General features: G+C 43.7%; 1 protein-coding gene across 2 annotated transcripts in view; it reads right to left on the reverse strand.

The window, feature by feature from the left end:
* The window catches only part of FDFT1 (farnesyl-diphosphate farnesyltransferase 1), a 119000-nt gene that overhangs the window by 2675 nt on the left and 89332 nt on the right, over nucleotides 1-26993 (reverse strand). The window contains exons 3-7 of one of the 2 annotated variants that reach the window (XM_068124729.2): nucleotides 22929-23112; nucleotides 22477-22605; nucleotides 22167-22358; nucleotides 14533-14709; nucleotides 10248-10400 (exon numbers count right to left, since the gene is read on the reverse strand). In XM_068124729.2, the coding sequence (XP_067980830.2) occupies nucleotides 10248-10400; nucleotides 14533-14709; nucleotides 22167-22358; nucleotides 22477-22605; nucleotides 22929-23112 (835 nt within the window). The remainder of the gene's footprint in view (nucleotides 1-10247; nucleotides 10401-14532; nucleotides 14710-22166; nucleotides 22359-22476; nucleotides 22606-22928; nucleotides 23113-26993) is intronic. The other variant, XM_068124730.2, reaches the window with a different exon arrangement.

Raw genomic sequence — 26993 nt, forward strand, 5'->3', positions numbered from 1 at the left:
ATACACACATACATACACATACATACATACACACACACACATACATACATACATACATACACACATACATACATACATACATACATTCATACATACATACATACATACATACATACATACATACATATACACACATACATACATACATGCATGCATGCATGCATGCATACATACATACATACACACACATAAATACATACATACACACATACACACATACACACATACACACACATAAATACATACATACATACACACATACATACATACACACATACACACACATAAATACATACATACATACACACATACATACATACACACATACACCATAGCTGCATTATCAGAAGATTGCAGCCATTGTTGAACACAATGGAAGCACTTGAGCCATAGCTGAAAGAGGCAATTGCATTACAAATGTCACAAATATAAAAATAGATGAATGATCGTTTTAAGGCCATTTTCCCCGCTAGAGCAGGGGTTAGCCTTGCGGACCCCATGACAATCATGGTTCCCTGTTTGAGGCAATGTTTTTATGCCCGGATGCCCTTCCTGGTGTTGTTATTGGTACTACGTACTGCGTAGTGACGTCTGGGGGCGTGGCTTCGGTGGTTGATGGCGGTTCGTCATGATGGCCGTGTGCTCTGTGAGAGCTTGGTGTCGTCTTTAATAAACCACTTGATTGAAGGAGATTCCTGAACTTACTACATGGTGGCAGCGGTGGGATCGTGAAGATCAACAAGCAGTTTGACGTTTGGTCTTGTTTTTCTTTGCGGATTACCACGGCGGCACGTTCCGTGTTTTTTCAACATGGCGAAGTTCCCGACAATGGACTGGTCCAGCTCGGAGCTGGCGGAGACCTTCAAGTTATTCAAGCAACGAATGAACTTGGTGCTGTCGGACGAGGGCATCGATACTAAAGCCAGGCAGGCCATCAAGATTCAGATTGCTGTGGGAGACGAAGGACTGAGGCAGCTCAATGCATCGACTCTGAATGAGGATGATAAAAAGGATCCGGATAAATTATATAAATTATTCGAGGATCAGTTGGACATTCATGTAAACTTTCGGATTCACTGCCTGGAAATGATGAGATTCCGGCAGCAAGAAGGAGAGTCCATTGATGATTTCGTCAACCGATGCTGATGGAAGGGAAGGTTGTGCAATTTCTCCGAAGCCGAACTCTCGGAACGGATTATCGAGTTGATTGTTGCGAGCACCCCACATGATGATTTTCAAAAGCATCTGCTCGACCAGGAGGTCGGGTACGACATGGACCTGGTTTTACGTGAGGGACGCAAGTACGAAGCAATGGTAATCGGAAAGCAGGCCATCCAGAAGATGGAAGGGCCTTCATAATCTGTGAATGCCATGACACATCGACAAAAGTGCAAAAAGTGTGGACTATCACATCCACCACGGAACTGCCCAGCATACAATGATTTTTGTAAGTATTGTGGTGAACTGGGACACTGGGCCCGTTTGTTGTGAAAATCCCAAACGAAGCACGAGATATGCTGATGGATACGAGTGGAGCCGCCGTCCTGCAATGGGTGGAAGAGGCCGTCGAGTCAGCAGAAGCAAGTTGAGAGGTATGCTTCGGGGAAGTAACAAGAATGGGACCTCAGTGAATGAAGTGTCAGGGTATTGTACTGAAGGCGATGAAGACAGTTACGAAAGTGACACTGACGTATATGAACACACCAAGCCGTTTCACGTGATCAGGGTATCCGCACTGTGTATGAAGGAGACGAGGGATGAAGTGTACACATTGTTGAACATTGTATGCCCTGACATGAAAGGTGTATACAAACTGCAGTTGAAAGTGGATGCAGGTGCGTCAGGGAATACTTTGCCAATGCGTATTGTGAAGGACATGTACGGAAACAAATGGATGTCAAAACTGACTCCACTTGGTGGGACCAAGCTCACTGCTTACATTGGCAGTGAGATCAAGTGTCACGGAATTCTAAAGCTCTTGTGTCGATATAAAGACTCAGATTGGTTCAAGTACAGGTTCTATGTGGTTGAAGTACCTGGACCTGCAGTACTTGGACTACCAGCATGTGAACGGCTCAACATCGTCACCATAAACAGCATTGCTGGGCAACGGAGGACATTGCTGAAGGCTGCACCTCCAGCATCAAGGATTGCGAAACCAATGTGCCACGAGGAACAGGCCTACAAGGTGAATTCCGTGGATGATTTGAAAAGGTTGTTCCCGGACAGGTTTGACTGCATTGGGAATTTTAAAGGAAAACTGAGGCTTCATATAAAGCCTGATGCAAAGGCATCGATTGATGCACCAAGGAAGTGTAGTGTTCACATCAAAGGGAAGTTGAAGGAGGAACTAATGAAAATGGAAAAACAGGGTATCATCAGGAAAGTGGACTATCATACGGATTGGTGCTCTTCCATCTTTAATAGTGTAAAGAAAGATGGGAGCTTAAGAGTATGTCTCGATCCGAAACGCCTGGACTCTTGGCTGAAAAGGTGTCCACATAAAATACCGACATTAGACGAGCTGAACCCAGAATTTGCTGACGCCACGATATTCTCAAAATTAGATGCTCGGGCTGGCTATTGGGCTGTGCATCTGGATGAGGAAAGCCAGGATTTGACCACATACCGCACACCTTTTGGGCACTGGTGCTTCAAGAGATTGTCAGCCAGGATATGTTCTGTTCCAGCAAGCCATGGACCGCATACTCGAGCAAGCACCAGGCTGTATTGGTATCTCCGATGATGTGGCAGTATCAGGATGAACTGAAGAGGAGCATGATCGCAATCTTCTGAACCTGATGAAAGTAGCACGAAGAGAGGGTCTGGTTTTCAACTCTTTGAAATGTATCATCAAGACCGACCGTATCAACTTCTTTGGCTCGATCTACAGCAAACAAGGAATCTCACCTGATCTTGGGAAGATCTGTGACATCCGGAAGATGCCGTCACCGCAGGATAAGGAAGACTTGAGCCGATTCATTGGACTGATGAACTATCTGTCACCACATATTCCCCACTTTGCGGATAAAGTGGCACCCCTCCGAGATTTACTGAAGAATGGAGTGCCATTCATGTGGCAGGAAGACCATCAGTTTGCATTTGAGCAACTGAAACAGAGTGTTGATGCAGACGCCTGTTTAACATACTATCATCATGACAAGGAGACAGTTTTGGAAGTAGATGTGGCACCCTTGCCACACAAACTTGTATTTCTGTCCCTGCCTACCCTTCACCATTCTCACACCACTTCCCTTCCATATCGTCTCTTGCACACAACATATGTCCACTCTTCTTCTGACCAATACTTCCACCACTTCTCCTGATCTCCCTGTCATTGTCCCTACATTCCATGTCCCGACACCTCAGAAACCGATCTCCACTTTGGGCTGTACCCTGCCCATATGTAGTTGTAATTGTCATGGTTCTCTTTTTGAGGCAATGTTTTTATGGCCGGATGCCCTTCCTGACGCCAACCCTCTGAGTCGGCTCTTACGACACGCAGGGATACGGTGTACCTATTCTAATCCAGGGTACACACTGGGAACCGTTTAAAACATGGAAATTCTGGGGGGTGGGGGGCATCACGGCTGCGGGGGCCCCGTCAGCACCACGCCACGGCGGCCCGGTCAGCACCACGCCACGGCGGCCCGGTCAGCACCACACCACGTCGGCCCGGTCAGCACCACGCCACGTCGGCCCGGTCAGCACCACACCACGTGCCCCGGTCAGCACCACACCACATTGCCCCGGTCAGCACCACACCACGTCGGCCCGGTCAGCACCACACCACGTCGGCCTGGTCAGCACCACACCACGTCGGCCCGGTCAGCACCACACCACGTCGGCCTGGTCAGCACCACACCACGGCGGCCCGGTCAGCACCACACCACGGCGGCCCAGTCAGCACCACACCACGTCGGCCCAGTCAGCACCGGAGGGCGTGAATGTTGTTGGTGTCCTGTTTTCTGAGGAGTTTGTAGACAGTGTGGTGAGTGTGACTAGAGTGAGTGATAGGTTGATGATGGTGAAAATGATGATTGGAAAGCTCTTGGTGAACGTCATCTCGGGATATGCTCCGTAGGTTGGTCGGAGCGATGAAGAGAAGGACAAGTTCTGGTGTGCGATAGAGAAGCTGATGGAAAACGTGAAAGATGAGGAAGTTGTTGTGGTAGGAGGAGACTGAAATGGACATGTGGGAAGGAGTATGGATGGTTTTGAGGGAGTTCATGGGGGTTACGGATATGATGTGAGACATGGAGAAGGTGAAAGGATTTTGGAGTTTGCTGATGGAGCTGATTTGTTGATTTGTAATACTCAGTTCCAGAAAGAGGATAATAAGCTTGTTACATACACGTCAGGTGGGTCGACGACAACCGTTGACTACCTGATGGTGCGTAGGCGAGATGGGGGGCACCTCCGGGACACAAAGGTGATCCCGGGGGAGGAGGCTGTTTCACAGCACCACTTGGTTGTCTGCGACATAAGGGTGAAAAGTGCGAGGAGAGCTTGGCGGGTGAAGTACCAACCGAGAATGAAGGTGTGGTGGTTGAAAGAGCTGACAGTAAGGGAGGCATTAAAAGAGAGGCTGAGTAGGGTAGAGGATGATGTGGTTGAGCTTGAAAGTGGTTGGATGTCAATGAAAGCTAGTCTGTTGGGAGCCGTTGGTGAGGTATGTGGATGGACAAAAGGACCACTGAGGCACTCGGAAACATGGTGGTGGGATGATGAAGTTGGAAAGAAGATTGACGAGAAGAGGAAGAAGTTCAAGGAGTGGCAGAAGGGGAAGGGTACAGGAGCAGAAACAGCAGAGCATGAAAGTTATAAGGCAGCCAAGAAGGCTGCAAAGAAAGAGGTAGCAAAGGCGCAGGAGGCATGTAGGAAAATGTTCGGAGAATGCTTGGATTCGGAAGCGGGTCAGAGAGCAGTATTCAGGATTGCAAAGTAGATAGCGAAAGAGAGGTGTGATGTGACGGGGGTGAGTTGCTTGAAGGATGAAGTGGGACAAATCGTTGTGGACCCAGATGGAATTAAAGGAAGATGGAAAAGATATATGGAAATGCTGTTGAATACAGAGAATGAATGGGATGGCAACATAGAGAGTAACCCAGTTTTAGGACTGGCAGAGAAGATAACTGAGAAGGAAGTTGAGGAAGCGATAAAAGCAATGAAGAGTAGAAAAGCAGGAGGGCCGACGGGAGTTGTGGGAGATATGTTGAAGGCAGCAGGAAGTTGGGGTGTGAAGAGAATGACAGAGCTCTGAAATCTGGCAGTGAAAGAAGGCCGCATTCCAGTGGATTGGGAACTGAGTACCCTCGTCCCTCTATACAAGGGGAAAGGTGACCCTCTAGAGTGTGGCTCGTACCGAACGACAATGTTCTTGGAGCAGGGAATGAAGGTATTGGAAAGGGTGTTGGAGCGGAGGATAAGGAAGAAAGTGAAGATCGACGAAATGCAGTTTGGATTTATGCCAGGAAGAGGAATGACAGACGTGCTTTTTATTGTGAGGCAGTTGCAGGAGAAGTACATGGAGAAGAGGAAGAAGTTGTTTCTTGGGTTTGTTGATCTGGAGAAAGCATTCGATAGGGTTCCACGCAAAGTATTGACATGGCCAATGAGGAAGTTAGGAGTGGAGGAATGGTTGATCAGAGTAGTGATGGCAATGTACAAAAGAGCGCGCACAGCTGTAAGGACGAAGAATGGGAACAGTGGTGAGTTTGAGGTGAAGGTGGGAGTGCATCAGGGGTCGGTACTAAGTCCACTACTATTTGTAGCTGTGATGGAGGTGCTGGCTCAGACCGTGAAGGAGGGTTTACCGTGGGAGTTGTTGTATGCAGATGATCTGGTGTTGATTGCGGAAAGTATGGATGGACTGAAGGAAAAGATGAACAAGTGGAAGGAATGTATGGAGACAAAAGGTCTGAAGGTGAATATCGGAAAGACGAAGGTGATGGCAAGTGGTAAAGCATGTGGTGAGGTGGAAAGAACTGGGAAGTGGCCCTGTGCTGTGTGCAGGAAGGGTGTTGGAGTGATCTCCATTCAATGTACAATGTGCGCTCAGTGGGTTCATCAATAATGTAGTGGTCTGAGAGCGTCATTAACCAGTGTGGCAGCTACATTCAAATGTAAGGTGTGCACAGAGGGAGCTGCAGATGGAGGAAATGTTGAGTTGGATCTTGGAGACGGCGTGAAGCTGGAAGGTGTGAAAACATTTTGCTACCTCGGAGACATGCTGAATGGAGAAGGTGGATCAGACTCGGCAACGGTTGCTCGAGTGAGATGTGCATGGAAGAAGTTTCGGGAACTGAGTGGCGTGCTGATGAGGAGGGGAGTGTCGTTGAAGCTGAAGGGAAAGGTGTATGCTGCATGTGTGAGAAGTGTTATGATTTATGGGAGCGAGACATGGGTAATGAAGGTGGAGCAGCAACGAAGGTTGGAAAGGGTGGAAATGCGAATGGTTCCATGGATGTGCGGAGTATCGTTGAGAGAGAGGAAGACAAATGATGAATTGCGAAAAATGATGGGAATAGAGCCTGTGATTGATGCTGTGAAGAGGAACATGTTGAGATGGTTTGGTCACGTGTTGAAGAAGGATGAAAGTGACTGGTTGAGAAGAGTGATGGAAATGAATGTAGAAGGAAGTAGAGGACGGGGAAGACCGAGAAAGACTTGGCTAAAGATGGTGGAAAAAGCAATGCGGGCAAGGGGGTTAACAAGGAGAGATGCAGAAAATAGGGCAAGATGGAGAAGATTGTCATGGGGACCGCAAGGCTAACCCCCGCTCTAGCAGGGAAAATGGCCTTAAAATGCATGTTGTTGTTGTTGTTGTTTATGCGTCACAGAAGGGACTGGGTGCATGCCTTTTGCAGGATGACAAGCCTGTTGCTTTTGCGTCACGAACTCTGACACCCACTCAGTCTGCATATTCAAACATTGAACGAGAAACCCTGGCCCTTGTTGCTGGCATACAGATGTTCCATGCTTACGTGTTTGGGAAATGCTTCAAGGTATACACAGACCACAAACCATTGGTCATGATCATCAGCAAATCGCTTACAAGCGCCCCTCCACGGCTTCAGCGCCTTCTTGTGAAAATCCAAGGCTACGATTTTGATCTGGAGTATAAGGCCAGCTGTGATGCTATCAGACACGCTGTCGAGGCTACCGAACCCAGAGAACAATCAGGAACTGCAGTTGGACACGTGTAGATGGTATTGAGCTTGATGATGTGGATGATCATCATCGCTTTGACCTCGTTGATTTCAGCTCAAGGAAACAGGACCAACTCAGAGTGTGGAAAGGCTGATATAACCTTTCGAGCATTGCAGCAGGTTGTTCATCGAGGGTGGCCTGCTAGGATTACAGAGCTACCTGTGGACCAACGTCCGTACTGGCCATACCGTGATGAAATTGGTATTTGTGACGGTGTTCTCTTCAAAGGTCGACAGGTACTAATTCCAGAGCAGCTACGTAAGGATATCCTCGACCAGCTCCATGAGGCGCACATGGGGATCGAAAAGACAAAACGTCTAGCACGCGAATGTGTTTATTGGCCAAGTATATATCTGGACATTGAGAGGGTTGTCAGAACATGTAAGGCATGTCAAGAGAACCAACCAGAACAAAGGCATGAGGCTATGATAGCTCATGAGATACCAGTGGTACCATGGACAAAGTTAGCCAGTGATATGTGTGAGCTACACGGGCAGACCTACCTCTTGGTGACGGATTATTACACCAAGTACCCAGTTGTGAAGAGAATGGAATACACAACGAGCAGTGCAGTAGCCAAGGTCACATCTGAATGTTTCAGTATGTTCGGCCCACCTCTGGAGGTCATATCGGACAATGGACCTCAATATGTGGGTAAGCCGTACCGTGATATGTGTACCAAATGGAATGTAAAGCACACGACAACATCGCCGAGGTATCCACGCAGTAATGGATTGGTTGAGAGACAAGTTCAAACAGTGAAGAACATGATCAAAAAGTGTATTAGATCACGGAGTGACAAAGATACTGCACTACAAAACCTGAGGTGCACACCTGTACATTCCCACCTCCCAAGTCCAAGCGAAATGCTGTTCAACCGGACCATACGCACCTACCTACCAAGTCGTCTGTTGGTTCCTGCACAACAAAGGCATCAGGAAATTCAGGAACGATTGGAAACGGAACGTGGAGCTCGGATGACAAAGCAATACAACAGAACGGCTGGGCCGCAATTACCTGAATTGGCTATTGGACATTGGGTTCAGCTTCTGAACAAGGACACGCACCAATGGTACCCCGGGAAAGTTGTGGCTCGCTGTAATGAACGCCGCTCGTATGTAGTACAGACGCCTAACGGGACGCGTCTTCGAAGAACCAGGGCACACTTGCGTGAACTTCATCCACCCGATCGTGGCGCCAAGTGGAAGGACGAACCGACCCAACCAACACATCAAAGTCTACCAACTGCTCGACACGTACATTTCAACAACGACGCTTCAGCAATGGAAACTAATGGCTGCTCCAGCTCCAAGGATGACGAGAGTGCTGAGACAACAAGGCCGGACAACTCTCCGTACTTGACCAGATCAGGCCGTGTGATTCGAAAACCATTGAGATATCGTGATAGTGAATAACGACCACCAGAAATCAGTCCTTGTAATGTTAGTGTAGAGACAATCCGTTGATTGGAATGATTCTGTGTTTTCTCTGTTTTAGCTAATCAGACTGAGCAGTAATTACATTTTGGTTAAGAGTTATAACAGTAACCCCAGATCCCATCGATGTGTGGTTCAAGTTGTGTCTGATTGTGTTTATTATTTTGATTTAGTTTAGTAGTGTTTTGTTGCATACAAACATAATAATTTCAATGAAAGGGAGATGTTGTGATTGGTACTACGTACTGTGTAGTGACGTCTGGGGGCGTGGCTTCGGTGGTTGATGGCGGCTCGTCATGATGGCCGTGTGCTCTGTGAGAGCTTGGTATCGTCTTTAATAAACGACTTGATTGAAGGAGATTCCTGAACTTACTACACCTGGCGCCAACCCTTAGTCGCCTCTAACGATGCGCAGGGATACGGTGTACCTATTCTAAACCGGGGTACACACCGGGACAAAGATGGTGCTATTAGCACAAGGCGGTGGTGCTGTGAATACGGAATATGCACAAGCGCCATTTTGAATGTTGCATTATGGGTTTTGATAATTATCGATAACACAAAGTAAAACTAAAGTGACAAGACAAAGTAAAACGGCAATGGAAATGCCTTCTGGTGATAATTTGCAATTGGTAACTTGGTAGCTTCGTATTCTCAGTCTCCTTGAATACAATTTTGAACATTCCGATGAAGTACCAGAACAATTTAAAATGGCGCCCGCACAGTCGCTCATGGGTATCCCATACCTGTTTGAACAACGTGCAGTATAACAAAAATTGTGATGATATTTACCCGATTGGCCTCAAAGATTGGCTCTACACCAATTTGTATTTAGCTAGACACCAATCGCAATTTGATTTAGATTTTAGATTATTTAGGTATTGATAGATTCAGGTCATAATGCCTCCGGTGATCTTAAGAAACATCCCAGGTGACCCTGATTTTTTTTTGAATTCATGAAAATTTAATGGAAATATCGTGAGATTTCTTGAGAAACGCTTTGGAGATTTTTTGATACGGGTGATGTAGCTGGGACTAATGAGTTAACGTTGCATTTACGGATCATTATAATCTGAAAATCATCTCTATTGCATGGCTGGAAGGATGGCCTAGACGCTAGGCCTAGATGTATGTACACTCACCTCTAAGGTGTCTTGCCTGGGCTCCAATCCTGATCCAGCTATAAACTGTCATCCTGGTGTTTCACAGACATGGTGATTCATAAATATGTGTGCTGTCCATCGGATGGACATTAAAGTGGGCATCCCATCTGCCAACACTAGTTGGTGGATGTTAACCACAGATCAAGGGACACACATGTCTCCAAACTTTAATGTGGCGTATCTTCGATATTTTCCCTGCAATTTTTAGATTATTTTATGCTTTTACATGAGGTAACATTGTACCTAACACTGGGTAAGAGCTGTCGTCGTTTCCATAATTTTTCTTTTTTTTTGTTTTTTTTTGGAGAAGAAGAAGATCTCTTGCACCCATGATTAGTTGAGGGCCTGCAAACCTTCACTGAAAGAAGATAACGACTTGAGTCAACATTTTTCAGTTACCTTCAGGGACATCACCCAAAGATCCAGTCACACACACCTCTAATGTCTGCCGTGCCATGATATCCTTAACAGCCCTCATGCTGTTTGCTTCCATCATGAGAGTCACGGCCAATCCTTTTCGAATCTTGACGACACCACAAAACACCTGGGGGTTGTTATAGCAAGCCGCCAGGGTAGCAATAGCCATGACCTGCTCACCACACAAGTAGTGAAGCAGAGGAGGACAGACAAATTAGTTGCAAGAATATTTAGAAAGCATCGTTATACGTTTCACTTCAATGCCATCTTTCTATAATTCACCAAATGTCTGTCCGTCTGTCTGTCTGTTCCCAGGTACCGCAAAAACGGCTGAACCGATCGCAACAACATTTTGGGTGGGTAATCCTGGGACCCCCTGGAGTAAAATAGGCTATATTGTTTTTCCAATTTTTCAAATTTTCCAGTTTTTCCAAACACGATGGAATAATATTTACCGATATGAACAGTGATGTGGCTTTTATTGAAATTCTACAAATACTGTTTAGATTTTGATGATTTGCGTGTGATATGATTTAACGGATGTTTATATAAATCGTTTAAAATAAAAAAAAGCCTTCAATTTCTGATATTTTGCCTTTTCATTTTGGCCTCCCAATTGAAGCCCCGCCCAAGGGGCGGGTACCGTTGCTAGTCCTCACAATTCACAAAACCCAAATTCAAATACAGTAACATGGAAGGGTCCAATGATATGCTCAAGTACGTTCATATGGCAGATAATTTTTTGGGGTCTTACCAAATGATTCATATTCTACATGTGTACCGAATAAGCTATCTTGCATCCACACATCATTTATAAAGGTAGTGGACAAAAAAAATTGTAAACACCAATGTAAAGTCACTTAGAAGGATGTTGGACCCCCACGTGTGGCCAGTACGGCCTGTATGCGCTGTAGCATAGAGTCCACCAGTGTCTGGAATTCTGCTGGAGGGATGGGGCACCAATGGCACCATTCTTCCACGAGAAAGTCAATAAACTCACACTTGCTTAATGGAGGTGGAAAGCTCAGTCTCAGATGTAATTCCAGAATATCCCATAAATGCTCGATTGGGTTCAGATCTGGTAAAGCCATGACATATTGATGACCTCAGTGTCATGCTCATCAAACCATTGTGCGACCACAAATGCTCTGTGTATGGGGGCATTGCATTTTTATACATGACCCTAAGCAAACTGGAATGTTATTTGTTTAAGTAACACATGGGTCACACCTGTGTGGAAGGTTGACGGTGGATCTTATTTAGTTTTTCATTCATTAGGGAAAAACCTGAGATGGGGGCAGGAGAGCCAGTGTGTCGGGGGGCAGGAGAACTGCCAGAGCAGGGGGGACAGGGGAAAATCTGAGAAGAGGCAGAACTGCTGGGAGGGGGGGGGGAGGGGGAGGGGTGGGGCAGGAGAACTGGCAAGGCAGGGGGGAGGGGGGTTTATTTAAAATGTTGAGTTGAGGCAATGCCGGTTTGTGTTTATTTAAAATAGGGAATTGGGGCGATGTGGTGGTTAAATGGGATCTTCAAGGGTCTTACGGGTCTTCGAGGTCTTAATGAGTCTTCGGGGTATGAAGAGTCTTTGATGTCTTAAGAGTCTTCGAAGTCTTAAAGGATATTTGAAGTCTTATGGTTTTTAAGGGTCTTTGAGGTCTTAAAAAGGGTCTTTGGTGTCTTTAGTATCTTCGAGGTCTAAAGTGTCTTTGCAGTCTAAAGCATCTTTGAGGTCTTTAAGGGTGCTCTGGGTCTTTGGGGTCTTGAGGGTCTTCAGAGTCTTAGGGGTCTGAAAGGGTCTTAAGCATCATTGAGGTCTTAAATAGTATTCAGGATCTTAAGGGTATTCCAGGCCTTGGGTTTAAGGGTTCTAATCTTCCAAACATATAAAAAGTCTTCTCTCAAGCATGTAATCTAATCTCTCAGGCATGTAAAAACATGTGAAGAGGAGTCTTAGGGGTCTTCCGGGTCTTTAAAGGATGAGGTGGTGGATGAAAATACCCTTTGGCCAATCCTCGGGTCAGACTTGGTCTGTGTGCCAAATTTGGTTGTTGTCAGCCCAGCGGCCTTTGCAAAAAAACACGAACAGACAGACAGACAGACATCCAATGAATTGTATTTCTTAGATTCCCAACTTACATATCAAATTTAATCTTTTTGCAGGGTTTATGTGGGCAAAGTGAAAGTCTAATGACCGGAAATGCCTTTACATCAATTATTTTGGGGAAAAACAGTCAGTTCCTTGTATTAAATGAGAATGACAATTTTTGTATAAAATTTTGCAGCATTTAAAAACCGTAATTTTTGTCCTCGTATACCTTTGAGAGATCTGGTTTGCAATTCCCTGCAAGAAGAAAGCTTTCAAGGGACTTTACATCAAGACTCACAGAACTTTTAGAAAAAGAAGAAGCACAGAATAGATTCCCCTACTCCCCACCATCTGCTCTAGAATTAAGACAGCTGAGGAGCCCAAATCAGGTGTTCGTGTATGGTGTCCCTCCTCTGGGTGAGCTGCCCTGTACATGTCGAAAATGTAATAATATTCTTGTGTCGAATGCATTCCCACACAGCCTCCCCTGTAGAGGGCTGCAGTAAGTGGCCGTACCCTCTCTTTGCAATCTGTGCATAACTGGTGGTTTATCCCTCTTTTATTGTATTAGCCTTTTGAAACGAGGACATGGGTGGGGTCTATGAGTGGAAAATTAGATTGGTCATGATGACGTAAAATGCCGTAATATTTTGGCCAAGTACTGCTAAATGGAACGGTTTTGAAGGTAGCAAAAAGGTGATTTGTGTTCTTCAGTGTACAAGTATGAAGTAAAATAAAGATTTTAAAGGGTGTAGAAAAAATACATTCCAGAAATTTACCACCGTCGATGCGTCTTTTACACCACCTTATTTAACACGTGACATTAGTTATTCGTGCCCGATGTTTGTGTGCTTCATGACGTAATTAAAAACAGGAAGTGTTCTTTTTGGAATGATTTTAAATTCTGTTTGACTGCCTGATGGGCAGACAGAGTAAAAAAAAAAAAAAAAAGAAAAAAAGATCTCTCTCCTCACTGCACATGTTTGATCAGGACAAATTCAGAGCCAAAGTACTGCTAAACTACAGATTCGTTTTCAGAATCATGTTCCAATTCATCTTATAATTCACCAAATGTCTCTGTCTGTCTGTCTGTTCCCAGGTACCGCAAAAACGGCTGAACCGATCGCAACGAAATTCGTAATTCCCCTCTTGGTAAGTGTGATGTAACGCGCGTGTTTTGACCAGGAAACAGAAGTATGACGCGGCGCGTTACATCACTGCTTACCAAGAGGACATCACAATCGCCATGCTCTACCTTTACGTTTTTCATTCAGTGTGAAAAACAAACAAACCAATTGTTAAAATGATTATCAAATATCGAACGCATCGGCGTTACTGGTCTTCCAACGACACAGTACTTATAGGCCCGGCAGAAGGATTATGTTATTACCCAACCCTTGTGGGGTATATTGATCACAGTAGATCTTCGCTCAGTGCTGTAAGTAAACTTACCTCACAGATGTCGGGATTCCTCCAAATTTCTTTGTTTAATGTTATAAACGGCATTAGCGACTATTTAAAAAGCTAATAATATGTTTATGGTTTATAATATTTTACAAGCCCGGCTTCGCCGCTGTTAGACTTCCTGTCTTGTTGTTGTCCACTTGGTAAGCCGTGACGTAACGCGCCGCGTCATAATTCTGTTTCCGGGTCCAATTTCCCCCAATTTTCAAAAAAAAATTCAATTTCAAATTTTTCCAGTTTTTAAATTTTTCCAATCACGATGGAATAATATTTACCGATATGAACAGTGATGTGGCTTTTATTGAAATTCTACAAATACTGTTTAGATTTTGATGATTTGCGTGTGATATGATTTAACGGATGTTTATATAAATCGTTTAAAATAAAAAAAAGCCTTCAATTTCTGATATTTTGCCTTATTTTTTTTTGGGCCTCCCAAATGAAGCCCCGCTAGTAGGGTGGGTACCGTTGCTAGTGTTCATAATATAACATTAAATTGAAATTAAGTTCCTCAATCATAAATTGACGTTTGTGGACAGACAGACAGACAGAAGTCTATCAATTGCTTAACCCTGCTTTTTACTTTGCGTGTGCGAGGTAATGAAGGAGTTTGTATTTGATTATTGTATCATCTTGTAGGCCAGGACTGAGAAGCACCTCGAAAGCTGGCACAATTGAAACCCATATTAACTGAAGAAAATGGCACCAAATTGTTTGCCAGTACAGTATTATGGCTTCTGAAACTCCAACACACCTGTGGAATGGCGCAGAAAGTGAAAACATCAGGGTTGCGCAGGCGGGACAAGTAGGTGAAGACATCTGGGATGTGTTGCATGGCATTGGTGACTAGCTCATTGAGGCAGGAAACTGCGGCTGGCATGCATTCCCGATGAGTGAACTCTGCCAGAGTTTTGGCATACTTACCCCATGCCTGTCAAGCATTCAGGAATGGAGTAATGTACAAGGTAAAAAGAAAAATCATGGGATTAAGTAAGAAACGTTCTAGTTAGCCAGCCAACCCCACAAAAAGTGCCGAAAAACTGGTTTGATGGCATCTCACTGTTACAAGCAAACTAACTACCCAGATGTATTCGTTAGGTATCCGGGATCATCACCTGGGTGGATATCAGTTTTGTAAGTCGTCATTCCCGGTATAAAATGATGTCATTCCAAATGGGGGGGAGGGGGGGCTGACAATTGAGTCTGTCTGTTCATTTACTTATATTTACTAGCGACAGTGAGAGAATATAACACGCCGAAAGACTAGATTCGATCGAATTACTTGCGCAGAGTCTCTTTCACACCATTTTGTCAGTTAATTGTGGCTGTTGTGATAAACAGCCCGATTCACAGTTACTGATTCGTAGCAGGGTTATAGGAACCCTCGGATTCGCACCCACATGCTGAGATGCACATCTGCCTCGACTTTGTGGCATTTGCATGCAGCGGTCCTGCACTTTGTTTTGCAACCACAAGTCATCAACTCAATACATGCCACTTGTACTGCTGGAAGAGTAATCCAGACTACATCAAGTCCCCCTTCAGTTTCTCGCCAGCCACTGGAAGATGACGGCAAGCCTACTGCCCTTCGATTGTCACACTGTCCAGCGACCAACCACACTTTCGCCTGGTAGTTTGCTCTTGCCAAGTGTGACTTGACAGCATTTTCTGTGGGTGGAAGATTTTCCATTTGTTTCTTTCCTTTTCGGAACAGATCAAATCTAGCCTGGTTGACACTGCCTTTGGGATCCGGGGCCGAGTATAGGCGACACACAAACTCTTCAACTTCTGCCAATGGCCCATCGCGACCAACTCCATAGAGAAGATGCGGATATTCTACAAAGACTTTCCAACACGTCTTCTTGCCACATCCTGTAAATGATGAAGTTGTGTCTGATCCAGTCAGAGCATGAAACCCCAACAGATTATCCTTGACAGGTTTTGACAGCTTTTGCAAGACTTCGTGAACCGGGTAACATCGTCTATCACGAGAGGTCCCACCAATCAACCAAACAAGGCTTTGTTGGAAGAAATACAGCAGAAGAAGGAAGACATCAGTGTCTCTGCAATGAACGACGACTCTCTCAGATCCGGATTTGGTAGCTTCTAGCCCATGGAGAATAATGCAGGTATCCGCTTCTTTGTGATCACAGCTCAAACTGGTCAGAATACCTCTACTTGTTGATGAGGCTTTCTCGAGAGTGGTGAATCCTCCACCGACTATCAACTCGCAACCGTCAGGAACTTCAGCATGATGGCTCATCAGGTTATCTGAAAGGAATGAAGCAAGATCAGCTTCCCCCCCCCCCCCCCCCCAGGGATACGAACTGAGCCCAAACTTGCGGAAGTGGAACCTTGCCGTCGCTGATTATATTTATCTTCCGAATAGGCCTCCTTGCCTTTTGGCCTTGTTTCACTCTCGTCTGGCCTTTGATTCACATGGAGCCAAGATATCTGTCAAAGATGACATCTACCCGTGTGGCACCCCGACCAGAGTGAACAAATACAGCACGGGTGAAGGCGTTTGCATAATCTCCAAAGCATTTACAACCAACAGGTTTTCCTAAGCTCTGAATAAGAGTGTGCCCATCAATCAGTACGCATGCACCTTTCATCGGGTCGGCCAGACCAGGGAACGTGGGAGAAGCTTGTACAGGTACATCCGTACTCAGAATGCCAAGTAGATCTGATTTGGTAGTGGAATTCATCGTTCCATCAGTCTTTGCCAGGGACAGGAGAACAACTGCGAGTTCGTGTTTCAGAATAATTGACATGTCCACAACTCGGCCGCACTGGTGCGTGTTGACGAGTCTTTGCATAAGTCGCCTGTCTGCTTTAATGACTTTCTTTTCACTTGAGCTTGTAACTATCTCAAACTTATAGAGATTGGCGAATGTTTTTGAGTTTTGCTTTTTCATCGGATTGAAGAAGGGCTCACTTTTCTCTACTAAGCGACTTTTAACGTCTTGAAGAACACGATCCATTCCTCGCGACTTCACACTGAGAATATCTGCCTGGATTTCGTCTGTGGCGACATCTTTTGTGGTTAAGGCTACTAGCTTTCTCTGGTTCAGTTCATCGGCACTGTCCACCTTTTCCTCACAAACAGAGAAAACACCAAAGCACATGAACTGCTCCACTAAGCTTTTCACCTCCGCTTCGTCCCTTCAAACTCTCAATGGGAGACCATCTTTTCGGGTTGATATGGACTCATCATCATCTAAGCAGAGAAGCGCCTTGGTAGCATCTGACAGACCTCTCCCCCCAAGTGACACCAAATCTATCACGTGCCGAATCGGTCTTGGTGATTCGTATGATCCCGTTTGACAGCTTACACAATTTGTTGATCCATTCGTTCACCTGGTCATCTGGCACTTGGTTGAATCTGCACTTCGTTTTCTTGACCACAAAGTTTCCTGCCATGAATTCACTGAACACGTCCGTGGCTGTGGTTTCCAAAGCCAGCATCTCTGCATAGTACACAGGGGCCCACCTGGCGTAATTGGTATGGTCATAGACACTCCACCATGGTAACATCTTCCCAAGTGTTTGGAGATACAACTTCCAGTTCCCCTCTCTGAGGGCTCTGATGAAGCTCAAAAGAATATCTACGAGTTCCATGTATGTGCTCCAGTAAGAGAAGTTTGGATCTTCTTTGAACAAGGTGTCAAACTGTGTCCACTGTTCCTGAATCTGGGGAGTTTCCAGGGCTTCTACGAGATGCTGTACAGACACACAGATGTCTTCGTCGAAACCAAGGGTCTTCTTGGAAAACAGACGGTGTAGTTCTCCCACGATCCCATCCACCTCTGGCAAACATTCTCCATCCACTCACTTGCGGAATGCTGTCCACTTTATCCAACAGTTTATCCAACAGTGGTTTATCGAAAAGTTCAGATGATACTTGCCTTCGGCAGCACATAGGTCTCCTATAACACCCGCCAACCTAACGCGCATGCTGACATCATTGACGGCCATGTTGAGTACCTTCTGAGACATGCTCATGGTAGATATATTCCGTATATCTTCTTTTCTCTCATCAACTTGGCAAGATATACACCATTCCCAGTTCATGGACGACATGGAAGATCTGGATTGGCGTGATTGTCCGTCACACACTTCTCCGGGCGTTTCCATGGGATCGATGGTGCCTGTATTTGATTTCTGGCGTAGTCGTTCCAGTTTAGTTTCAGTACTAAAACTGCTATAGCAGGATTTATGCCAAACAAATGTACCGTCAGACCAATCGTTGTCATTCAGATCAGCCAACCTTTGCACTATTTCTGATTCTGGCAAGTCCACGTCTTTTAAGCCTACCAGTTCATTAACAACCTCTCGAATTCGCGTCTTTCCCTGCTCTGTACTCTGTCGTAGTTTGGTCTCTCCTTTTCGCGACTTTTTCTCACAGAATAGACACGAATTTCCTGATGAAACAGGAGCCTTCCGCTTTAAAACTGCTACGGATTCCATGTTTCATCGATCCTCATAGAGCAGATTTAAACCTGTGGAAAGACAAAAAATAAAACTGGTGAAGTCATTTCATTAAAACGTGTTCTAAACAAATGTTGTATATTTATTTACAAGACTGACGCAAATATATCAAACAATAACCGTTCGGAATATAAACATTTTGGATTTCACAAATTCTTCTAGCAACGTGCAAATGATCTAAATTACCACAATAAGTAATCTAATCAGCAGAAATGTTAACCTCCTATATTTTAGCCGTTTCCACCATCCTGCAGGGTTAACATACAATCGCAGGGGAGGGGTTTCTTTTGGAGATCTACAACAACACAAGTGCGAAATGTTCATACAAAAACATTTTTTCCGATGCCCCTGCTTTTGAGAATTATATTCTTTCCTTTAGGCTCACAAAAAAACAATTTTATACTCACAGTAGATGAGTAGAGTGTTGAATTGAAAAAAACTAATGTCAAAAAGATGACTCAATGGTAGTTTTGGCCGCCATTTTGTTTTTTCGATTTTTGACACTTTAACGGCCAAAGCCAAACTGACATCCACCCTGGTGATGTTACATAGGACCCATAGAACGTGCCTGGCTAGTTAGTTTGTTTGTAACAAAGAGATGCCATCAAACAACACTCTAGCCTGTGTTGGCTGGCTGACTATTCTTCATCTCATAAAGCATTATCAGTAAATCCTAGTTAAGCAAATAAAAACACATTCAGTAATAAATGATTCACCATCACAGATATCAATACAAATATGGATCATTCAAAAAGAGAAACAATCTTATTCATTGTGCTTATTACATACTATCAAGTATGGCATTGCCGTGGCATTGCCTGGCATTGCCAGGTCCGTGGCATTGCCTAGTGATGTTCTAATCCTGTTGGCATTTTGAAGAAATGTTTTTTTTTTTTTTTCTATTTTTTGTGGGGACCTGAAACACTTCCCGACATCCACTAAACATAGGGACAATACCCCTGGCGCTCACCTGGTGGAATAAACAGTATACTGCACTGACTAAAGGTATTTTAATCCAATTTCAATGGTTGCGAGAAGACAGGGCAGCATGTAGATCATACCAACATAATCATAAGACTTTAAACAAACAAACAAAAAAAATACCGTGAAATGGGGTGAATAGGGACAGCAAGGTGAATAGGGACACAAACTGAAAAAAAGTTCAGAAACTTTTTTCGCTGAAAATTGATAACCATACTGATTTGTTGATATTTGGGTTGAAAGTGTTCTCTTGTTTTTTTTTAAAGCAACTTATAGTCCCTATTAACCCCATATTAAATATGGGTTAAATAGGAATAAATCGGATTTTTATGGCTGTCCCTATTCACCCCGTTTTACGGGTGAATAGGGACAGTCACTAATACAAAAAAATAATAATCAAGAAACAATCCTGAGTTTCCAACTTATTGCTAAATTGATAGCTCAGATGGATGCACATAATATGCACCCATAATATAAACCACGGTGCCAATAAAAAAAAAATGGGATAAAAAGTTTCTCCAAACTGTCCCTATTTCTTGATTATTATTTTTTTGTATTAGTGACTGTCCCTATTCACCCGTAAAACGGGGTGAATAGGGACAGCCATAAAAATCCGATTTATTCCTATTTAACCCATATATGGGGTTAATAGGGACTATAAGTCGCTTTTTAAAAAAACAAGAGAACATTTTCAACCCAAATATCAACAAATCAGTATGGTTATCAATTTTCAGCGAAAAAAGTTTCCGAACTTTTTTTCAGTTTGTGTCCCTATTCACCTTGCTGTCCCTATTCACCCCATTTCACGGTACCTATTTTGGTGGGCAAACCCTCCTCCCCCAACCCCATATACCTCCTAAGACCCCAATTTTTGTCCCCCGTCGCACAGCGGAGCGAAAGGGGGACTATGGTTTTCCTCTCCGTCCGTCCGTCCGTCCGTCCATCCGTGTGGGCGTGCGTGTTTGTGTGCGGGCGTGTGTGCATAAGCGAAGGACCGCATTCGAATTTGGTGTGTGGGTGCAACCCACGTCAAAATCCAAGATAGCCGCCGCCATGTATGTCTGATGCCATGTATGTCTGAACCTTGTGAGATGAATATCTTGAAAAATAAGCGAAGTACCAACTTCTAATCTGGTGTGTGGGTGTATCTCGGTATAAGGAAGAACGCTTTTGAAAATTGGGTCGCCACGTCAAAATCCAAGATGGCCGCCACCATATATATGTCTGAACCTTGTGAGCGAAATATCTTGAAAAATAAGCGAAGTACCAACTTCTAATCTGGTGTGTGGGTGTATCTAGGCACAGGCAAGAACGCTGTTTAAAATTGGGTCGCCACGTCAAAATCCAAGATGGCCGCCGCCATGTATGTCTGAACCTTGTGAGATGAATATCTTGAAAAATAAGCGAAGTATCAACTTGTAATTTGGTGTGTGGGTGTATCTCGGCATAAGGAAGAACGCTATTGAACATTGGGTCGCCACGTCAAAATCCAAGATGGCCGCCGCCATGTATGTCTGAACCTTGTGAGATGAATATCTTGAAAAATAAGCGAAGTACCAACTTCTAATTTGGTGTGTGGGTGTATCTCGGCATAAGGAAGACCGCTATTGAAAATTTGGTCGCCACGTCAAAATGCAAGATGGCCGCCGCCATATATATGTCTGAACCTTGTGAGCGAAATATCTTGAAAAATAAGCGAAGTACCAACTTCTAATCTGGTGTGTGGTTGTATCTAGGCACACGGAAGAACGCTGTTTAAAATTGGGCCGCCACGTCAAAATCCAAGATGGCCGCCGCCATGTATGTCTGAACCTTGTGAGATGAATATCTTGAAAAATAAGCGAAGTACCGACTTCTAATTTGGTGTGTGGGTGTATCTCGGCATAAGGAAGAACGCTACTGAAAATTGGGTCGCCACGTCAAAATCCAAGATGGCCGCCACCATATATATGTCTGAAACTTGTGAGAGAAATATCTCGAAAAATAAGCGAAGTACCAACTTCTAATTTGGTGTGTGGGTGTATCTCGGCATAAGGAAGAAGGCTATTGTAAATTGGGTCGCCACGTCAAAATCCAAGATGGCCGCCACCATATATATGTCTGAAACTTGTGAGAGAAATATCTCGAAAAATAAGCGAAGTACCAACTTCTAATTTGGTGTGTGGGTGTATCTAGGCACAAGGAAGAAGGCTATTGTAAATTGGGTCGCCACGGCAAAATCCAAGATGGCCGCCACCATATATATGTCTGAACTTTGTGAGTGAAATATCTTGAAAAATAAGCAAAGTACCAACTTCTAATCTGGTGTGTGGGTGTATCTCGGCATAAGGAAGAATGCTATTGTAAATTGGGTCGCCACGGCAAAATCCAAGATGGCCGCCACCATATATATGTCTGAACTTTGTGAGTGAAATATCTTGAAAAATAAGCAAAGTACCAACTTCTAATCTGGTGTTTGGGTGTATCTCGGCACAAGGAAGAAGGCTATTGAAAATTGGGTCGCCACGTCAAAATCCAAGATGGCCGCCGCCATGTATGTCTGAACCTTGTGAGCGGAATATCTTGAAAAATAAGCGAAGTACCAACTTCTAATCTGGTGTGTCGGTGTATCTCGGCATAAGGATGAACGCTATTGAAAATTGTGTCACCACGTCAAAATCCAAGATGGCCGCCTCCATGTACGTCTGAACCTTGTGAGCGAAATATCATATCATAGCATGTTTTCTGCGTCTTCCACTTTGTCAACTCACATGACTTCCCCGACGGGGGACCGAGGCGTAACGCTTGTTCTAATACCTTGAACAAACATTGGTACATCACGGGTGGTGAAGGTTGTGGTCAAGACAACAAGGCGTGTATGTATATAAGATAATTTAACTCAAACTTTAAAAACCTGAGCATTGAGGGAGATATTACCTCTTTTGGCCAGAATTCACGTCCTTCCTGCTGATCTTCCAGGTAGTCCCGGATAATGTTGGTTTTCTGTAGAAATAATCCCATCGAATTGGCAAGCTCAGTATCCTCCCTGATGACCTCTTCCTCTTGGCCTGATGCAGCAAACAACCGGGACAAGCCGATGCCAACAAGGCCGGCCACGTAGTGGCAATACTGAGGAAGTTGACAAAAGAGTGGAGGACAATATTGAAATAGATTAAAAAAATTAAATGATTCTAATCAAGAAAGAAGGAAAGCAATGAAGATTGGGCTTGAAAATCGTATTGTTCACCCGCTCCCAGTCATCCATGGTGGTCAATTTGGACTCGAGCATCTCTGCCATGCCTTCGCCCATCCGCCAGCATATGTCAGTGATGATATCACGATACACCGATGAGAGCTTACGGAACTCCAGCGAGATCTGCAAAACGCAGAGTGGCCTCATGGTGCTGGTACAGGATTCAAGTGGAAAGCCTGATATATGCTTTTATTGCATTTGAAAGAAAATGAACAAAGGCAGCCCCATTAAAAATGACATGCAACTTTCCGCATCTACCACGTTCTACAGAGAAAAATGTGGAGCTAACAACAGTAAGTTTCAAATAAAGCCATTAGAAAGTGACAGAAGAACCACAACAAAAACATATCTCCACCTGTCTATTTGCCCCGGTCATCTATATCTTGCCTTTTATTCACCACTCTCCCACCCCCTCAATTATTGCACCCACATGGTATGCCACTCACGGTAGAGAAGTCCTCCAGCACCTGGCGGTCCTTTTCACAGCTTTCCGTGTAATTCCACAAAGGTTGATAAAGATGGGTGTGGAAGCTTTGCAAGAGAGGTGCTTTGATGTGGTGCTGGATACTGCTGCTGTCCTCCAGGGTGTCTAGAGCACGCAGAACCAGGTAGAAGATACACACCGCATCTCTAGATGGAAGGGTGGAAGGAAAATGGAAAGGCAGGTGACCTTTGGATAAATGTAAATATATACGAGTCACGAGCAATATTCAAACCCCACTTTTATTTTATATAGAACTATTCTTTAGAGTTTAGACAGTCTGCCAGGCAATGGGAGACAGTCTTACAATTGCTTCTGTGTCTGAGTCCAGGTCATAACTTTTTTTTTTTTTTTACAATTTGAGCTTTTGTAATCAAAATTTCAACAAACCTTTATTGTGAGAATATGGAAAAGGCAAATTCATAATTTGGTGAAAATCTGAAAGGGCAAAGTCACAGTAAGTGCACAGAGGCCTTATTAGCCTGTCCACTGCGCACCCGGAGTTTTCTCCCATGAGTCATCTTCCTGTTTTTTTTCTCCCATGTTTTTCTTATTCGAGGCTCATTTCATACAAAGTCGAGGCTCATGGAAAAGCTAGAACACAGAAAAGATCAGGACACAACATAACTGAAGGAACAGTAGAAAGAGAATGTGGAAACGCCAACATCATGGCCGAAGGATAAATAGATGGAGACAGACAAACCAGGGATGCGGGAAACAATGAGGGAGGGGTAGGGGAGAATGCTAGGGGTAGACAAGATGGATACAGAAGCATAATTTGGGGGAAGGGGATGGGGTTTTTCTTCATTCTTTATTTACCATTCGAGCTTTTTAATTAAATTTTCAGCAAATCTTTATGCTGAGAATAGGAGAACACTAAATAATAATACTAGCAAATTTCCCATGCCTGTACAAGTTTCTAAACGCAGTGGGGTTGGGGGTAGCAAAAATGCAAATGGCATCTTCTGTCATTGAGCCGGCAAGCTGGAAGCAACAATTCACATTTATTGCGACATCTGGTGTATTTTAAATGCTCTAATTGTGTCAAGGTGCTCTATTTGAAACTGTTTGTTCGATATACAGAGGATGTAGCTTTTTGATGCCTTTAGGGTCCATGGAAAAAAAATTATACTGGTGTCAAAGCCAGGCCAATTGCAAAGTAATAGTAGGATTTAACGTTTTTAATCCTCTCCCTATATATTGTGGGGATGCTTATAGCTGTTATATGGTTTATTTATACAGTTAGTGCCCCCAGTTTTTAATGGTACCTCAATGATTAAACCACTAATTTTTTTTTGTGTCCTTGCCATATTTTTTCCGGATTGTGACCTATTTAACAAAAAACACCTTTTTTATCATAACTTGAATAATTACCTCTGCCACCAAAGGTGGATTAAGGTTATTTTTCCCCCCGTCTGTATTTTTACCCTCGCCTGAGGAGAGGGTATTGCATTTGAGTCTGTTTGTTTGTCTGTTTGTAACTTGCCGGAAAAGATTCCGTCAAGTATGTTGATCGGTTGGTTTGTCTGTCTGTCTGTCTTGTCTGTTTGTTCGCAGTACTACGTCTACACCGTTGCATGTAGAATCGCCAAACTTTACAAACATATTTGTCTTGCCCTGGAATAGACTGTGCCCAATTGATGACGTCATTGGTCACGTGGTTCGGCCGCCATCTTGGAAAAACCGAAAATTTTTGCACCTCTATATCTCCGAAAGTGCTGAATAGAAAAAATTGAGACATGGCTCATTGTAAAGAACTCTCCATGGGGAATAAAATATGTTAATGATGACGTCATAGGTGCCTCAATTATGACGTCATAATTCGACAAGTACAAAACTTCATCCGATCAAGATGCAATTTCTTGAGCATAATTAATCTAGGAATAAATTAGATTAGATAATGATGACAAAATAGATGATAGTAAACAAATAATGATCACGTCATCGGTCACGTGGTTCGGCCGCCATATTTGTCCAAAATGGCCAATAAAAAAAAAGTATATTCCGGCAAGTCCTCGGTCTCTGACCGATTTTTCATTTGTTTGTTTGCCCGCACATAATAAATATGATTTTCGCTGCAAACGTTGGTCCGATTGACAGGAAATTTTCACCATAGGTGCAACTCCACCTGTATAATTTTAATGATAATTATGACATCATAGGTCATGTGGTTCGGCCGCTATCTTAGAAAAAACGCAAAAACTTTGCACCTCTATATCTCCGAAAGCGCTGAATAGAAAGAAATTGAGACATGGCTCATTGTAAAGAACTCTCCATGGGGAATAAAATATGTTAATGATGATGTCATAGGTGCCTCCATTATGACGTCATAATTCGACAAGTACAAAACTTTATCCGATCAAGATGAAATTTCTTGAGCATCATAATAAAAAATAATGATGACGTCATCGGTCACGTGGTTCGGCCGCCATATTTGTTTTAACACAAAAGCCTTAAAAACCACTGAAAATACATCCTGGCGAGGGTTTGCAATCTCTGATTGCTCTTTCTTGTTGTTTGTCTGTGAACAAGATATGTCAGAAAGTTGTGGCCGGATTCGGATGGAATTTGGCAGAGGTAATGTGTGTGACAAGGATGAAATGATTTGATTTTGGTGAAGATCCGAATTCGGATCCGGCTAGTATAATTTTTTAAATGATTCTTCACCATTGGGAGATAGGGCCAAAATCGATATATAGCAGGTTATTTCAAAAAGTTGTGCATGAGTTGGTTAGGTGACGAGAACAAGCCGATTCGATTTTGGTTCAGGTCCAAATTCAGATCCGGCCTATCAGTAGGATAAAAAACATAAATTGTTCAGCCTGGCGTAGGTATGCCCTCTACCGAGTGCCGTTCTAGTTTTCCTATCATTTTCATGATGTTGAGTTTTATGGATAGATTGTAGATGCCGCAATACACTTTTCACTAATTTACAGTTTATCTCTAAATGTTGAATGTCAAGATCATATGGCAATCGGAAAAAATGTGGCCATCATTGTATTGCGGCCTCCGGGAGAGACTTACCCTTGGCAATCGCTTTGTAATTACAGATTTATAGTTTAAGCTGTATTTATTAGGTTTAGTTTGAGTACAAAGCAGACACAGGTGGGCTTTGTCTTTTGAGATGCTTTCTTGTATTCCTTTGTTATTTTGAAATGCCTTTCTACTTCAAAGACCGTTTCAAAACTTTCCTACCTGCACTGTTCTTTTTCAAAACTTTCCACCCCCGGCTTCATTTCCTGGATACATTCCTGCTTAAACTGCAATACTTAATACTCTCACTGACATTATTTGTCTGTTCATCTATTATTCTTGCTTATACTAACTTATGGTTAGTTTCATATCCCCATAATGTCATTTATCTTCACATGAGCTTCAACTTTTGTTTAAAAAAAATGAAAATGGGCACTAACTTGTTTTGCAAAAAAATCTCTGAATAATCAAAACTTATTGTTTTGAAATTTCGACAGTACTTTGTTCAAGTACACTTTCGTAAGGATCCAATGGGTCTGCAGCTATAATTTTGATCTAGCTGCCCTGTATTTTCTATTCTTCGGCAATATCCCATCTATTTTCACAGGGACTTTGTCCTGCTTTGTTGACACCATAGAATGATTGCTTCCTCCTTAGATAACCTTCCCCTAAATCGCATGTATTTACCTTATTGCAGATGTCCAGTTTATACTGTTATGTTTGTGGGGGGTAGGGATACCTTGGTTCAGGTAGAGTGTGTGCTCCGATTAGTGTGCTCCGACTGTCGTAAAGAAGAAGAACCACGTTGATGTACCATAAGTGGGGAATTTGTGTGGACCGGACTGTCGTGTAAGCTTGTATCTTTGTCCCCATCACGAAGGGTGGGGCATGTTTATTAGCAAGGGATTATGGGTAAATTAATCCCCTGTATGTAATGCCTCTGTAATTTCTCCTTTGTTCCTTTTGACACCGCACTAGAACCTAGCCAGAATCCCGCATTTAAACACCCTAATTAATAAAAACTAACTGGAATCCAGGCATGAAGCACTACCGCTGA

The sequence above is a fragment of the Myxine glutinosa genome, chromosome 8, assembly GCF_964187855.1.
Source record: "Myxine glutinosa chromosome 8, kmMyxGlut1.1, whole genome shotgun sequence".
Classification (NCBI taxonomy): domain Eukaryota; kingdom Metazoa; phylum Chordata; class Myxini; order Myxiniformes; family Myxinidae; genus Myxine; species Myxine glutinosa.